The sequence below is a fragment of the Ursus americanus genome, chromosome 3 (genome assembly GCF_024610735.1).
Source record: "Ursus americanus isolate L20-20 chromosome 3, mUrsAme1.1.p, whole genome shotgun sequence".
Lineage (NCBI taxonomy): Eukaryota > Metazoa > Chordata > Mammalia > Carnivora > Ursidae > Ursus > Ursus americanus.
In genome coordinates, this window is record NC_142129.1 from 15047842 (window position 1) to 15064961 (window position 17120).

General features: G+C 40.7%; 1 protein-coding gene across 3 annotated transcripts in view; it reads left to right on the forward strand.

Moving 5' to 3' along the window:
- KIAA1549 (KIAA1549 ortholog) overlaps positions 1 to 15272 on the forward strand; it is a 134580-nt gene extending 119308 nt beyond the window's left edge. The window contains exons 19-21 of one of the 3 annotated variants that reach the window (XR_015723806.1): positions 7182 to 7327; positions 9530 to 10107; positions 10276 to 15272. Coding sequence is in view for 2 of the 3 variants with exons in the window: in XM_045793690.2 (XP_045649646.2) it covers positions 7182 to 7327; positions 9530 to 9784 (401 nt within the window). In the remaining variant the exon portion in view is untranslated. Of the gene's footprint in view, positions 1 to 7181; positions 7328 to 9529 lie in introns of all 3 variants that reach the window. The other 2 variants (XM_045793690.2, XM_087860797.1) reach the window with 2 other exon arrangements.
- The last annotated feature ends 1848 nt before the right edge of the window (positions 15273 to 17120 follow it).

Here is a 17120-nt window from a genome sequence, read left to right on the forward strand (position 1 = left end):
CAGTGTTTTATGGTTTTCAGAATACAGGTCATTTACCTCTTTGGTTAAGTTTATTCCTAGGTATTTTTTTATTTTTGGTGTAATTGTAAATGGGATTGTTTTCTTAATTTCTCTTTCTGACACTTCAGTATTAGTATATAGAAATGCAGCAGATTTCTGTATATTGATTTTGTATCCTGTGACCTTACTGATTCATTTATCAGTTCTTGTAGTTTTTTGGTGGAGTCTTTTGGGTTTTCTATATATAGTATCATATCTCTGCAAATAGTGAAAGTTTTACTTCTTCCTTACCAATCTGAATGCCTTTTATTTCTTTTTGTTGTATATTTGCCGTGGCTAGGACTTCCAATACTATGTTGAATAAAAGTGGTGAGTGGACATCCTTGTCTTGTTTCTCCTGATCTTAGGGGAAAATCTCTCAGTTTTTCACCGTTGAGTATGATGTTAGCTGTGTGCTTTTCATATGTGGCCTTTATTATGTTGAGGTACGTTCCCTCTAAACGTAGTTTTTTGAGGGTTCTTAACATGAATAGATGTTGTACTTTGTCACATACTTTTTCTGCCTCTATTGAAATGATTGTATTGTTCTTTTCTCTTGTTGATGTGATGTATCACATCGATTGATTTGGGAATATTGAATTACCCTTGCATCCTAGGAGTAAATCCCACTTGATTGTGATGAATGATTTTTTAAATGCATTGTTGGATTTGTTTTTCTCATTTTTTGTTGAGGATTTTTGCATTTTTGTTCATTAGAGATAGTGGCCTGTAGTTTTTGTTTGTTTGTTTGTGTTTTTGTTTTGTTTTGTGATGTCTTTATCAGGGTAATGCTAGCCTCGTAGAATAAATTTGGAAGCTCTCCTTCCTCTTCTGTTTTTTGAAGTAGTTTGAGCAGAATAGGTAGTAACTCTTTTTTAAATGTTTGGTAGAATTTGGAGTGCCTGGATGGCTCAGTCGTTTAGTGTCTGACTCTTGATTTCAGCTCAGGTCATGATCTCAGGGCCATGGGATTGAGCCCCATTTTGAGCTCCACACACAGCAGGAAGTCTGCTTGAGATTCTCCCTCTCCCTATGCTCCTCCCCACCCATCTCTCTCAAAAAAATGAATAAATCTTTAAAAAAATAAATGTTTGGTAGAATTCATCTGTGAAGCCATCTGGTTCTGGACTTCTGTTTGTCGGGACTTTTTTGATTACTGATTCATTTTCATCACTGGTAATTGGTCTGTTCAAATTTTCTGTTTCTTCCTGATTCTGTTTTGGGAGGTTATATGTTTTAAGAATTTATCCATTTCTTCTAGATTGTCCAGTTTGTTGGCATATGATTTTTTCATAATATTCTCTTTTAATTCTTTGTATTTTTCAGGGGTGTTGGTTGTTATTTCTGCTCTTTCATTTCTGATTTTGTTTATTTGAGTCTTTTTTTTTTTTTTATTTGCCTGGCTAAAGGTTTATCAATTTTGTTGACTGTTTCAAAGAACCAGTTCCTGGTTTATATTGATCTGTTCTGTTGGTTTGTTTTTTTTTTTTTTTTTTTTAGTTTCTACCTCATTTCTTTGTGCTCTAATCTTTTTTTTATTTTCTTCCTTTTACTGGTTTTAGGTTTTGTTTGTTCTTCTTTCTCTAGCTCCTTTAGGTGTAAAGTTAGGTTGTTTGAGATTTTTCTTGCTTCTTGAGGTAGGCCTATATTGCCATACACTTCCCTCTTAGATCAGCTTTTGCTGCATTCCAAAAATTTTGGACCACTGTATGTGTTTGTTTGTTTGTTTCATTTGTCTCCGTGTGCTTTTGATTTTCCTCTTTGATTTCTTGGTCAACCCATTCATTGTTTGGCAGCATGTTATTTAACCTCCATATATTTGTGATCTTTCCATATTTTTTCTTGTGGTTGACTTCAAGTTTCATAGTGTTGTGGTCAGAAAAGATGCATGGTATGACTTCAGCCTTTTTGAATTTGTTGAGACTTGTTTTGTGGCCTAACATATGATCTATTCTGAAGAATGTTCCATGTGCACTTGAAAAGAATGTGTATTCTGTTTTAGGATGGAATGTTCTGAATCTGTTAGATCCAAGTGGTCCAATGTGTCATTCAAAGCTACTATGTCCTTGTTGATGTTCTGTTTGGATGATCTATACATTGATGTAAGTGGAGTGTTTAAGTTCCCTACTATTATTGTGTTGCTCTCAGTACTTCGTGTACATTTGTTAATAGCTGCTTTCTGTATTTGGGTGCTCTTATATTGGTTGCATAAATATTTACAATTATTATATCTTCATTTTGGATTGTTTCCTTTATGACTATGTAGTGTCCTTCCTTGTCTTTTGTTACGGTCTTCGTTTCAGGGTCTATTTTGTCTGATATAAGTATTGCTATCCCAGCTTTCTTTTTACTTCCATTTGTATGATAAATATTTTTTCATTTCTACACTTCCAATATACTTTCAACCAATTAGGTCTGAAATGAGTCTCTTGTAGGCAACATATTCATGTTTTTTTTTTTTTTTAATCTATTCCGTCACCCACACTGTGTCTTTTGATTGGTGCATTTAGTTCATTTACATTCAAGATAATTGATAGGTATGTACTTGTCATTTTGTCACTTGTTTTATGGTTTTTGTAGTTCTTCTCTATTCCCTTCTCTTGCTCTCTTGTCTCATGGTTTGCTGGCTTAATTTAGTGATATACTTGAATTTCTTTCTCTTCATTTTTTTCAGATCTATTACTGTTTTTTCCTTGTGATTACCATTAGGTTTATATATAACATCTTATGCATATTGCAGTCTATTTAAAATTGATGGTCACTTAAGTTTAAACCCATTCCAAAAGCACTACATTTTTATTCTTCACCCTCCCATGTTTTAGGTAAATGGTGTCATACTTTACATCCTTTTATTTTGTGAACCCCTCGACTGATTTTTATAAATATACTTAATTTGTACTGCTTTTGTGCTTCCTCCTTTTCTTATTCTTGCTTATGATCTCTTGTTTCCACTCAAAGAGTCTCCCCTTTAACATTTCTCGTAGGGCATTTTAGTGGTGATGAATTCCTTTAACTTTTGTTTGTCTGGGAGACTCTTTATCTCTCTTTGTATTGTGAATGATAGCCTTGGTGGATAGAGTATTCTTGGTTGCAGGTTTTTGTCATTGTTGTTGTTTCAGCACTTTGAATACATCATGCTACTCCCTTCTGGCCTGCAAAGTTTCTGCCGAAAAATCCACTGATAGCTGTATGGGGCTTCCCTTGTATGTAACTGTTTTCTTTTCTCTTGCTCTTTTTGAAACTCTCTGTTTATCACTATTTTTTTGCCATTTTAATTACTGTGTGTTTTGTTGTGGACCTCCTTGGGTTGGTTTTGTTGGGGGCTCTCTGTGCCTCCAAGATCTGGATTTCTTTTTCCTTCCCCAGATTTGGGAAGTTTTCAGCTATTATTTCTTCAGATAAATTTTCTGCCCCCTTTACTCTCTCTTCTTCTGGGATCCTTATAATGCGAATGTTGTTGTACTTGATGGTATTGGTGAGTTCCCTTAATCTATTCTCATTTTTTATTCTTTTTTTCTTTCTCCTGTTCAGCTTGATTGAGTTCCATTACTCTGTCCTCCAGAAATTTCAGTGACTGAGTTTTTCATCTCTGAGTGGTTCTTTATGTTTTCTTTCTCTTTGTTGAGGGTCTCACTGAGATCCTCCACTCATTTCTCAAGTCCAGTGAGTATCTTTATCATCATTACTTTAAATTCTTTATATGGCATATTACTTATCTCTGTTTCACTTAGCTCTTTTGTTGTGATTTTGTCCTCTTCTTTCATTTGGGACATAATCCCCAGTCTCCTCATTTTGTCTAACTCTCTGTGTCTGTTTCTGTGTGTTAGGAAAGTCAGCTGTATCTCCTGCTCTTGAAAGTAGTGGCCTTATAAAGAGAGGTTGTGTAGTGCCCTGCAGTGCAATATCCTCTGTTAACCAGAACCTGGTGCTTAAGGGGTATCTCCTAAGCACCTCCTGTGAGTGCGTGCACCCTACTGTTGTGGCTGTGCCACTTTTGCCTTCAGTCCAGTTGTCTGTCATGGCTCTTTGCCTGTTGTGGGCAGGGTTTGGCCCCTTGTCGTTAGTGGGCCAGTCTGGGGCCACATTGGGCTTGTTTTGGGTTGGACCAGGTGTTTGCCAGAGCTACAGTAGCACCGAACTGCAGGGTTGTTCCCTGTGTTGTCCCAAGAAGCTTTCCTTGGTTGGCAGGGCTTGCAGTCACAACAGATGCCTGTTGCCAGCCCACTGCTGGGGTCCCAGTTGGACTGGTGTGTGTGGTTATCTTCCTGTCACCCTGGGCAGGAATCACTTTTTGAGTGGTGCTGATCCTGTCAGGGCTGCTTGCATACTGCCACACTTATGGCACCTCTCTGGATGGATTCCTACCGAGGGTGGGTTGGAGGGGGGTGTGACTGCAGGAGAATGCAGGAACAGGGTGCCCAGTGTTAGCAGGGCTTCTGTATTCTGTCCTGGGAGGAACCTGGAGCTTCTTTGGAGAGGGGCTAAGGGCAGATTGGAGGGGGTGGGTCTGCAGAAGTGTGTGGGGGCAGGTGCGCTGTTAGCAAGCTAGGTGGAGAGTATTTGTGCTGTGCTGGTTCCTGCAGGTGTCACTATATGTAGGCTAGGGGTGCTGGGCAGGGAAATGGCATCTCTATACCCCGGGCATTTTTCAAATGGCTGCTTCTATGCTGTATCTAAGTGGGGCTGTTTTTGTGCTGTTTCTTTAAGGGTGGGGACTCAGGTTCCTCTCACCCTCTGGCTTCCAGAGTTGAGCCTATTCATTTTTAAAGTTCTAGGTGTTAAACCCCACTGATTGTAAGAATTCATGAAGTTAAGCCCCTCTGGTTTTCAAAGCCGAATGATATGGGGATTGTCTTCCCAGTGCAGGCCCCCTGTGCCTGGGATGCCTGAGGTGGGGTCTTCTCCTTTCCCTTCTCTGGGCTTGCAGTGCCCCTCCCTCCTGAGGACAGTCTGAAGGGTCTGTTTGGCTCCTGACTGCATCTCTGCCCTTCCTACCTTTTCTGATGTGGCTTCTTCTCTGTATTTAACTGTGGAGAGTCTGTTCTGCCAGTCTTCGGGTCATTTTCTAGGTTAGTTACTCTGATGTGGGTGTTATCTAGGTGTGTCTGTGGAATGAAGTGAGCTTAAGGTTCTACTTCACCATCTTCCCTGGGAGTCCCCAGTTGTGCAGCTCAGAAAGAATCAGAAAAAGAGGGTGTAAGATTTCCCAGTTGCTTCTTCTTTTTTTTTTTTTTTTTAAAGATTTTATTTATTTATTTGACAGAGATAGAGACAGCCAGCGAGAGAGGGAACACAAGCAGGGGGAGTGGGAGAGGAAGAAGCAGGCTCACAGCAGAGGAGCCTGATATGGGGCTCGATCCCATAACGCCAGGATCACGCCCTGAGCCAAAGGCAGACGCTTAACCGCTGTGCCACCCAGGCGCCCCTCCCAGTTGCTTCTTTTATGGTACTTGACCTATTTTATCTCTTTGAATTCTTGAAATAACATCACGAAGTGGATTTTTTAATCCCCATTTGAGAATTGAGGGATCAAGGCTCAGTGGGAGTGGTAGCCAGCTGCCCAAGGTCACGATGGTGGGGCTGGAGTGCAAACGCAGGTTTCCTGCGTGCGATGCCCCACTTGAATCATGGGGAAAGTCTGTGTTGTATCAGTAAGTAAACAAAGCAAGATACAGAATTGTGTCTGAATTATGATTTCAACTACCACTATAATTTTAACACAAAGGTATACTTTTCTGTCTATGCACTTGTCTGCACCTGGTAAATGCTGGGCAACAGCGTGCATTTTTGTTCTTTGCAGGATTTGCTCGGACAATGTGTATTGGGCAAACAGTACTGATAGTCCTAATAATTTTAATAATTATTATGAAACTTCAGTAGCTGTCAAGAGTTTCTGCAGGGTACATTGCTCTGATAGGAGCCTGGCCGTTTTTTTTCTGACCTCTAGTTATTAGATATCCAAATAAAACTGTGGTATTCCTTTTTTTTTTTTTTAATGTATTTGGTTAATGGAGGCTGTTAATTGGACAAGTTGAGTAGGAGAGGACTGGAAGATGGAGAGGGCTTCCTCCCCTACCTCTGTATGATCTCTGAACCTTGTAGGACGACTCTGCACAGCACAGATGAATTTGATGATCCTAGGAGCTTTTGGAAACAAGTATTTTATTTCACAGTGCTTAAAGATCACTTTTTTTCTCCCTTAATCTATGAAATAGGGATGTATCCATATACCAAAAGTTGATGGAGGAGAAAATATGTCATTTACAGCCTGGCCTTCATAGCTACCCGAGGCTATAATGTGTCTAAGTCTGGAGCATGAGCTCTAGAGAGACTCCTGGCTTTAGCCATCAGTACACCTCACTGAGGAGGCTGGGTGGGTGGCTTTAAAATTTTAATTATGACATAGCTAAGTTATGGAGAAAATGTGAGTATGGTGAAAATAAATGTACTTAAACATTCTGAAATCAAAGAAATATGCACCCTGCCTTTTAAGAAAAAATACACATTGTATTTTCTCTCCTTGTGAGTCTCAAAGCCACGAGCAAGGAGCCAGGTCTCAGCTTCTTTATGGCTCCAAAACCTTTCACTCCTTTTTTCTGAGTAAGTAAGATCATCCTTATTTGTAACCTCTATAGAAATGAATGGAAGGGCCCTCTATTATAGCCTTTATACCTTGTCCTTTGATGTCTAGCTAGGGAAATAAGAACATCAGTGTTAGCCACTGTATTAAATGGAAGTAAAAGCCCATGAACCAAGAAGCTCATGGTCTGTTTTCCATAGGAAAAGTCATTCTCTGGAGACAGAATTGGTGCCATGTTTGAACAGTATTTGTATCTCTTATTCCTAAGGGAGAACTGTGGTCGGAACCAAAGGGGCTTGGGTGCCTGGGTGGTGCAGTCGCTGAAGTGTCTGATTCAGGTCCTGATGTCAGGGTCGTGAGACTGAGCCCTGTGTCAGGCTCCATGCTCATCGGGAAGTCTGCTGGAGATTCTCTCTCTCCCTCTCCTTCTGTGCCTCCTCTCTCTCTCTCTCTAAAATAAATAAATAAATCTTAAAAAAAAATTAAAAAGAACTGGAGTGTCTTGCTGGGCAGCCTCAGTTCCCTGCAAATGTTGACCAGGCTGCCCCACTATGTTCCTCAGGCTCCCAGATTCAGCACCTGACACAGGTGGGAATTGCAAGCAGAATTGGAGCCCAGCCAGTGGAAATCCCACCAAGCAGAGGCGGCCAGTATGGGGCACCAGGCTGGCCTTCATATGGGGAGGATGAAGCTGGCCGAAGAGATGCTGTGAGTATCTTGTGTTTGGGTCGTCACTGAAATTCAGACATAATCTCTTAATTTAGCTGCTTTTGCTTCTGCTTTGAGGATCCCTTTTTAAAACCTACATAACTAAAAGTTTTAACCTCTCTCCCTTTTTTCTGTGAGTGTATTTTTGCTTGCAGTTTTTCGATAGTAAGTTCCCACCCACCCAAAGTGGGAGAATAATTGCATTGAACTTGTAGAAAGTATATAATTTTTCCTGAGGCAGATTTCAGCTTAAAGTAGTGAATATTTGAAAATAACCTTTTAAAAAAATAATGAAAGTGATACTCATTACAGAAAATCTGGACAGAGACCTGTAAGTAACAGCTACCTTTAAAATTTTTCCAATTTTGGGGCGCCTGGGTGGCACAGCGGTTAAGCGTCTGCCTTCGGCTCAGGGCGTGATCCTGGCTTTATGGGATCGAGCCCCACATCAGGCTCCTCCGCTATGAGCCTGCTTCTTCTTCTCCCACTCCCCCTGCTTGTGTTCCCTCTCTCGCTGGCTGTTCCTATCTCTGTCAAATAAATAAATAAAATCTTTTAAAAAAATAAATAAATAAATAAAAATTTTCCAATTTTTTTATATTGTGGTAAAATACACATATATAAAATTTGCCATCTGAACCATTTTTAAGTATGCAGTTCAGTGGCTTTAAATACACTCATGATTTTACGCAACTATCCCCACCATCCATCTCCGTAGCATTTTTCATCTTATAAAATGGAAAGTCTGTGCTCATTGAACACTAAATGCATTTGCCCCTCCCCCCAGCTCCAGGCAACCACAATTGTACTTTCTGGCTCAGTGATTTTGACTTTCAAGTAGTGAATTTGAACCTTTAGGTGACTGAAATCTGGACTTGATCTATGGCGTTATTGTATAAATATGCATGAGCTTACATACCTACTTGCTCCCCATTTATGCTTTGTTGTGGGTTTATCCACATCATCTCCATTATGACTTCCACGAAATGCTTCTGCCATGAGCTCACAGTTTGGGGTTCTAAGGCACAGAGTTTCTCTTAGAGGCTCCTCATCACTGTGATCACTCCTTTATAGGAACGGAACCAATAGGGGCACAGGTCATTTCCACAAATGCTTTCCTTTGTTTTTCTCAAGAATTTTACATGCATTTATGTGTCTTTCCAGCAAATAGGCTAAATTCTTTTCATGACTGGAGGCTTCTACTACTCAATGAAAGAAAATTTATTTTAGAATATAATTTTCCTCTAATAGATACATTGTTATACTTAGAATTTCAGGTATCTGCTTTACACTTGCTGACCTTTTTCTGCCTTTTTGAACCCAACTTATTTTCATGAGGTATTTTTGGTTTTCCTATCAAATCCAGTGTTCACTTTTCACTGCCTCTTTATCACTATTTGGAAACGGGAAATGTAGAAATATTCGAGGGCTTGAATGCCATATTTACCATGAGGCTTACTTTTAGCATAAGTGAAACCACAGATTTAGTACTCATGTATATATCTAAAGAGAGATTTTTCACTGAAAAAATATGAAAAAAAACACTGAAAAATACAATAATTCTGGTCAAATGAATGCCCAATTAATTTATGTTATGCAAGTAGAAGCAAAACTGTTGTGTGTCCTAGTGCAGATAACTTTTTAAAGAAAAGCCTCTGCAGAACAGTCCACAGATACACAGATAAATTAAATGGAAAATGATTTTGTGACATGGTGTCCTGTTGTCCCCACATGTGTCGCACGCACACCCTCCCAGGGCTCGGGTCCCAGAGCAAAGGCAGTTCTTGTCAGTCTCTCTGCAGGTACTTGCTCATCTCCTCCAGCTCTCAGATACCCTCATTTGACCTTTCACCTCCACAGGGCACCCCAGCTCTCTGGGTCCCTTCCAGTTCTCCCAGTGGGCCACTTCCTTCCACACACAGGGGCACAGAGACTTGGCCAACTGCATCATTCTTTCTGTCTGCCTTTAAGCAAGTATTGATTAGGCACCTGTTAAGTTCAGGGGTTTCTTTGTCGTATTGCTCTCCCTTCAGCAGTTCTTCCACAGTTTCTATATTCCATCCTGGGGGCCTTCTTGGAGGGCCAAGTTTGGTGGGAGGTGGGTAGAAGTAGTCCTGGGTACATGGCCACTCCAGGTTGGAATTGGATTTCTCCTCCTGTTCTTACGTGGGAAGTACAGTAACGTTTGCCATGTTTTTTCAGACGCACATGCTTGGACATCAAGAATATTCTTCTTCACCGCTGTTCCAGGTGCCAAGGACTTCAGGCAGGGAGCCCTCTGCTCCTCCCGGGAACCTCCCGCACAGGGGGCTGCAGGGTGCGGGGCTGACTTACACCACCAGCTCCACGGAAGACCTCCAGCCCGGCCACTCTTCAGCTTCCCTCATCAAAGCGATCCGTGAGGAGCTGCTCCGGCTTTCCCAGAAACAGACCGCCGTGCAGAACTTCCACAGCTGATCGGCCTCGCCTTGCAGATTTGCCAAGTATCTGCTTCCCGTGGAAGCAAGACTAAATGGAAATCAACTAAATGGGTGTTTGTGAGAGAACGCGCATCTCCTGGGCTAAGTGCCCGTGTAAGGGAGCAAGTTGCAATTTTAGAGGATGCCATAAGTCACGTGACAGCTCATGATGCTTTTAATAAGTTGGCAATTTTTGACCACTTGGGTTCCAGCCGAAATTTACGTACTTTTGGCCAAAAGCCAGCAGCACTTCATGAAGGCAAACCACAAATCTAAGCTAACAACAACAAAAAATCAACTAAATTAGTCTCCTTTTGAAAGGTAAAAGATGGAAATGTGTAGAGGGTATAGGGATTAACGGAATCCAGCATTTCCGTGGGAAGATGTGATTCAGACTGGTTTGTATGATGAACTTGCTGCTTTGTTTTCTGAGAAAAGAGATTCGAAGACATTTTATTAACGGCTTGATTTCCCTCTTTTTCTCCATAGGAACTTATTTTAATAGTCATATTAACAACAAAAATACTAAGACTGTTTGGGAATAAAAAAAGCTACTAGTGAGAAACCAAATGATAGATTGTAGAGCCTGATGATTCCAAAAGAAGCCATCATCTGCATTTTTCCTTCTACTTGTGGTGCTACAGCTCCGAGGGCCCCTTCACCTTTATGTCTGTGAAATGCAACTTTGGCTTTTTCAATGGAAGAATATGTTGAAGATTTCATTTGTTCTAGAAAGGAAGAAGAAAAGAAAAACTCCCAAACAGGGGGCCTGGGGGAAAGTTTAATATTTATTTATTTGGTTATTCAAAATACATATCGAAGTTTAGATTTACATTCTTAATTGTATTTGCTGTTTATTAATTGGGCGCATGCAACTACCGACAGCATCCCATCTCAGTGCATGCCATCATTAAGGTCATACCTACAGAAGGAGGCTTTCAGGAGGTCATAACTAATCCTTGCACTTGGCTGATGAGTTGCTCACAAATTATGTTTGAATGAGAAATCTTACACAAGCAAAAATTATTTATAAAAACTGCCAGGGCCAACAAATCGTTATTCATGAGTACGTTTCTAGTAATCACATTCTCTGTGTTCAAGACCTGGAAATGAAACAGTTTAGTCCAGCCTCTCAGTAACAAATCAAGAAATGTAAAGAAGAGCTTTGAGGACCACAAGGGAGAGGAGAGAGTTGTTTCTGATTTTACTGTGCGTGACCACTGAGTGACTGTTAAAACATCTTATGTTCTTGGGGCCTGACAGAGGGTATCATCTGTCTTGAGATTCATTCCTGAAGTAAACATTTCCCTACTTCCAAAATTAGAGTAAGGAATATAATAACAAGGGCCATTCTGTTTGCTGATACCTGAATGAAGCTCAGAAGAAAAACAGATAATAGAGTTCCACTATGAATCCTTTTTTTAGTTCACTAATACTTTTAATTAACAACATATAAACAGAGAGAATTTGGGGCTCTGATGAATCCAAATCTGTATCAAATTTTAAGAACCCTAAAACACCTAAAATAGGTTTCCAAAGTGTAATCGCTGAGGACCAGAATCATGTTTTAGCGATTCCTCAGTGAAGCTTGTCTGGCAGTCTTAAAATGATACAGGGAATGTTGCTTCCGGGAAGTTAAATGTAGTCTTTTTTTCATCTGTGCCCTCTGAAAGAGGAGGGGTGCAGGGGAATAAGTCTCTCATGGATGTTAAAGAAATGGAAATCCCTTATCAGGCAGTCCTCACAGGCTCCAAGGAGTGTGGGAGATAAGACCCCTTTCTGGGCTTGATATCTTACCTCTCAGTCTTGATTTAATACCAGACTCTCTCCAAAGTGGAGGATTATCTTTGCATGGCACTCAAAAATACCAGGTTTCCTGAGTATGTTAAGAACTTGAGATATCCAAGCAGAATTTTATTATGGACACTTTACAGTGAATTCAGATCATGTGGCAGCAAATGGAATTAATGTAGGCCCCCTCCTCCCATTCTGCTCAGTGTCATGTTTGCACACAGTGCACTAAGAATGGTTACCTCCTCTGTACATCAGAGAAATGGGTGTCTCTTTTCTAGAGGGCTGCAGTAGTGAGTTTGATGCCTTTAAGACTAGCATAAAAGAATTCTACCTGTATTGTTAGGTTTAGAATTGATAGACTTTTCAACTGATGTCAGGACCAAAGATAACATATGATAGCTGATGGTGTATGGTGTGGTGTGGGCAGGCCCCTGGGCTCACCAGCACTCTTGTGTTGATTGTAAAGCACACTCTGCACTTGTTTTCTGTAAACACTTGCAGCAGTTTTACCTGTCACCACACTCAGGACAGACTAACTGTCGTGAGGAGCACCACACCCAGGTGGGTCTTTGGACACTCAGTTAACATGATCTACTTAAAAGAAAGGTCCTCATGTTGATCTTGTGTGGCTTTGGAGTTCCATTAACTGAAGTACTCTAAAATGAAAAGTTAAGTTTTGTGTCTATTCTCTTTTCCTAGTTTAAAAGTTCCGGTGGTAATAATGCAAGCTATAAAGTTGAGTCAGAATTTCAGAGAGGGTTGGAGATCATTTTCAGAGTCTACTTTGCCACCAACTTGCTGTGTCAGGTACCTTCCTGAGTCTCTTTCTCCCCAGCAGCCAAATGAGGACTCACCTCCTCTGTCCACCTCCCAGAATTTCTCTTTGAGATTCAGATGTGATCTGGCATGTAAACAACCCTTGAGGAAGATGCACAAAGCTTGGTGAAATGTAGAACGTTATCTGTATGATTATACTGGGATCGGACAGTCTGATATGCTGTTGTCTACCAGTGAATGACTTCACATGGAGGGAACCAGAGCAAAACTAAGGGCTCCATGTAACTAACTCCCCTTCCTCTTTCCCGATTTGCTTGAAATTCACATCCTTCATCCTTAACTTTGAAACAGCATTTATCGAACATCTTTCTGCACCTGACTTTTTGCCGTTTCTAGCACCGAAAAAGTCAACACGAGTCCTATCTTTTTGATCTTAGAATCTAAGATAGCATAGCTGGGTATAAAAGATGGAAGATAGAGATACATAATGTGGTGTGTACATCAGTACGATTCACTGAAAATACACAAGTGCATTGGGTACTCAGGAGAAGGGAAGTTGCACATTTGGAAACGTGATCCTGGGGAGAAGCCCACTTCAGAAGCTACTTTAATGAAGACGGGGGAGCTGGTGAGATGGCAAGGGAAGAGCTGGGAGTGGGCCTGGGAAAGGATGGGGAAAGTGGGTGAAGGTGTCCTTGAAAATGAACTTGATCTGCTGCAATATTGGGATAAGATCCCTAACTGCACCGTTTAGGGAGTTTTAATAAAACAAGAGGAGGAAATGGGGCTGTGAGGATGTGTTTGCAATAATACAGCGAGAAAATTGCTGGGTCTGCAAAGAAGGTCTGCACAGCAAGAGATCCCGTCTGGAGGAGGGAAGAGAAAAGCACCAGTTGTAAAGTGTGAAAATATTGTAAGAATTCCACCAAGGTGTATTGCTTAGGACAGCTCTCTGTGGTCAGTCATTCAAACACATTAAATCCTTTGTGGAGGGTAGTAGGTTGTAAATAAGTATATCCCACTTCTTTGTAGCTGCCTACACAATATTCTCCAAATTTTATCTAATTTCAGAATATGTTTTGATTTTGGTGGGACATGGCTTTTGAGCAGCAGACTAAGCAGGTTTTGCCAACGGACTTTTCAGGGCATGAGGCCAGTGATGCAAAGTACAGGTGAAGGTGCACCTGAAAGCTTTGGGCCGAAACAAGTAATTCTGTGCTTTATGAGCCTCCCATTTAACTGTGTACAGGGTCAGTGTTTACTGCATTGCCCTTAGTGCTCCAGTGGCCAAACCAGTCACTTGGACACCGATTTGCTTTTGCAGTAATTCACACGTTAATCATTAAATAAACTTCTCTTTCCCTTTCATACTAGATTCTTAGACATGAATGAATTTGCTGGTTGAAAGGAAAGCTGGTTAAGGTTCTGGGCAGGCGAGAAGGGGGCCTCCAGTCTTAACTACCATACTAACTTCAGCTCGAGGTGAGCTTTAGCCATTCCATTTCTACCTCCAAAGCCAGTCTCCGCAGCCTGCTTATCCACATTTGTCCCCAATGGGAGCATGAGGGAGTCCACTTCTGTACCTGCACACTGACCATTTGATCACAAAACCCATTTTTATGGAATGGTAACTTGAACTTCATTTTTACATTTAATCCAACGCATTAATGGATATTCTTATAACAGGTGAGGGGTTTCTAAGAGCAGCTGCTGTAACTTACTCATAAAATGTAATAGGCTCACACTTACTACCTAATGAATAAGGAGTGTGTATATTTTATGTTTCTCTTGATATTCTTGGAGGTAACTTTGAGTGTTTAGGACTCCTCTCTCTAGTATTAAAAAGACTTGAAAACTGAAACCTCACGGTACGATCCTAATTCCATTGCTTGTGTGTGTGAACAGTACATTTGAGAATTTATCTTATGAACACACAGCAGCATTGAAATTTAGGAAAAGAATATTAAATGCCTTTGGAAACATGAAACAAAGTTAGGAACCAGCAAGCAGGTGAGAGAAGGAAGGAATGTCTTAATCTGAGGTGGTCTAGTCCAAATTAGTTTCCCACAGGGTAGTTATACAGGATCTTTGCTTTTCCTTCTTCCAGGTTTTTCTGCTCTGGGGCCACTTCACATTTAAAGAAAGAGTGAATGGTAGAAGGGACGGAGATAAAAATTGAAGTGATTTGAGTCGCTCGGTCCCTGATTCCACCAAAACCTTTCTGGACATCTTGGAGCATCGTGAAGGGTCTCATGCCCCCGTTTCAAGCATTCATGACTTGATTCCCTAAGTGCACGAGTTAGGAATAGCACAGGGCCACATTTAAGCCAGACTCCCTGTACTGTTCCTCTTGTTCATGTGGGGAAAGGAGGTTCCACTGATTAATGTACTTGCTCTGAACACCAGAGGGCGCATTTCAGAAAGGGGGTAAAAACTCAGCTTGGCCCTCCTCCAGAGCATCTTCGAGGGAGCATGGAGATTGGGCTCATTAACCTTGCAGGAAAGGTGGCTCAGCAGAGCTGCTCCAGGATGCCCACTTGTCTCCTACTTTGCCAAGGTCCTTGTTCTTCTGACTCTTCCTGCACTCTCAACCCTGGACTGTGTGTGATAATGTACGAAAATGTGCAGAGTAAATTGAGGCCACTCGTGGCATCAATACTGCAACTTGAACTTGACAATCATGGTTTGCTGGTCTCAAACGGGCACTTAAATTTCAGCGTGGGTATATGATTTAGTAATCGAACCCTCCCTTCTATTTGTCAGTTATGTTTCTACCCTTCAATTAGCTGCCCTGTTTTCTAATGTGCTGTAGAGTTTTTGAAATAATTTATGCAAGTGTTTGGTTTCCATGTTTACAATTTATACTGCTTTCCTAGCATTTTAAATGGAAATGTCAATAAATGCTATGAATTGGTGTCAAATGATCTTTTCTGTTTATTTCCTTTGTAATATGATCGTTTTCTCATTTGTAAAGTGTGGTGGTAGAAGGAAATGATCTTTTCCTCTAATTGTTGTGTCCCTGGTGAGAACACCTAGGACCTTCGTTTTCAAAGGAGTTAAGTCGAAACGAGTCTAGTCGCTTGTGCAATTTGCAGAACTGTTCACTCCTCCCTTGGCCGGTGCCACTCCTTCTGCCCACCGTGTTTTGCTTTTCTGCTACCCACTAATCAGACTGATGCTTCCTCTAAGAGCAGATTCATTTGGGAATTAAAGGATTAGGACTCTACAATCTAGGAAGATAAAGGAGAAGATCAAAGTCTGCACAATCTTGAAAGGTAATAGGGTAAACCTGGAGTTGTTTATGAAACCCAAGACAATAACGCCTTGAAACTGAGAAAAGCAAAAGGAACAAAATGCGGTAGAACATAACAATGACATGAAATGTGGAAACATGGATAGGATCCTGGAACAACAAGAACAATAACAAATGGCATTAGAGGAAAAAGTAGTGAAACCCAAATAAAGTTCATAGGGTAGTTAGCAGTATTGTGCAAAGGTTAATTTTTTGGTTTCGCTAACTTTACTGTGATTGCCAAGACTTCTCTCAGGGGACATGCAGAAACACTCTACTTTTACAATTTTTCTCTAAAATGATTTAAAAATTTCCAAAATGAGTTTGGTACAGATGAGGCCACCACACCCCATGCAGAGGCTAATGTGAGCCTGTTGTGGGTACCCACCACCCAGCCCTTGCCATGCTTCTCAGAGCAGCCAGCTCCTGTCGAAGTTGGAACCACAGTTAACTGCAAGTCTTGGCAGAAAATACACTTCCATGAAGGAGAAGTCACAGGATCAACCAAAAGCAGAGTTTGGACCTAAAAATCAGAAAAAAAAAAAAAAGACCACTATGAAAGAGACCTTAAAGAAAGTATGGCTTAAATGACAAAATCAAATATTAATCCTTGAAGGAAAAATAAAGGAATTTTACAACCTATGCACACACAATGGCCAGATACTCCAGTATTTTCGACATAGCTGGGCAGTTTTAATTAATATGTCCCCATGTTTTAATAAACATAGCTTTAGATTGAAAAGAACAAGCAAAACGCAATGTGGACGAACTGCCACAACTCATTCCCCTGAGAGATTTTATATGTTTCGCATGTAAATAGGTTCAAAACCATAGAAGAACAAGGAGTTATGAGAAGTAACTAAGTCTTAGAAGAAAGGTCAGGCTGGTCCCACGCCCGGAGCCTGGACACTGAGTTGACATGAATATGAATTTAAACCATAATTGGCATTTCTTTTCCCTCTGTCTCCCCTTCCACATTGCACCTGCCAAGTACAACTTAAGGTAAAAAGAAAACAAGAAATAGTAGTGATACAAAGAGAGAGCCTTTGGTCCCGTGTCTGAATTAGGTAATCAAATTAATGAAATGTTTTTATTGCTGTTGGACCGTGCACTATTTGTTTAGTAACTTCTTTCCTTTAAAGGTTTCCTGAACATTCCTTGCTATACTCTTCTGAGGAATAAATGAGACTGGTGCATGCTTGATTTCTCCGGTGTTAAGGACTTGAAAAATTACAGCCACAAGTCCAGGTAACCCACATTCGTGTAGTTAAACTATTTTTTGTTGTACTCATGCCAAAGGATAGTATTACAGAAACATAAAACAGAACATGCCTGGAAAACTTACTGTAAACCTGTTTTAGAATGGCTGGGTCATGGATGCTTATGTCAGTGTCTTGAAATTTGCATTAGTGTGAGTACTTAGGTTTTGATTCTGTGATGTGATGATATCAGTGGTTCCTTTTCATTCAGC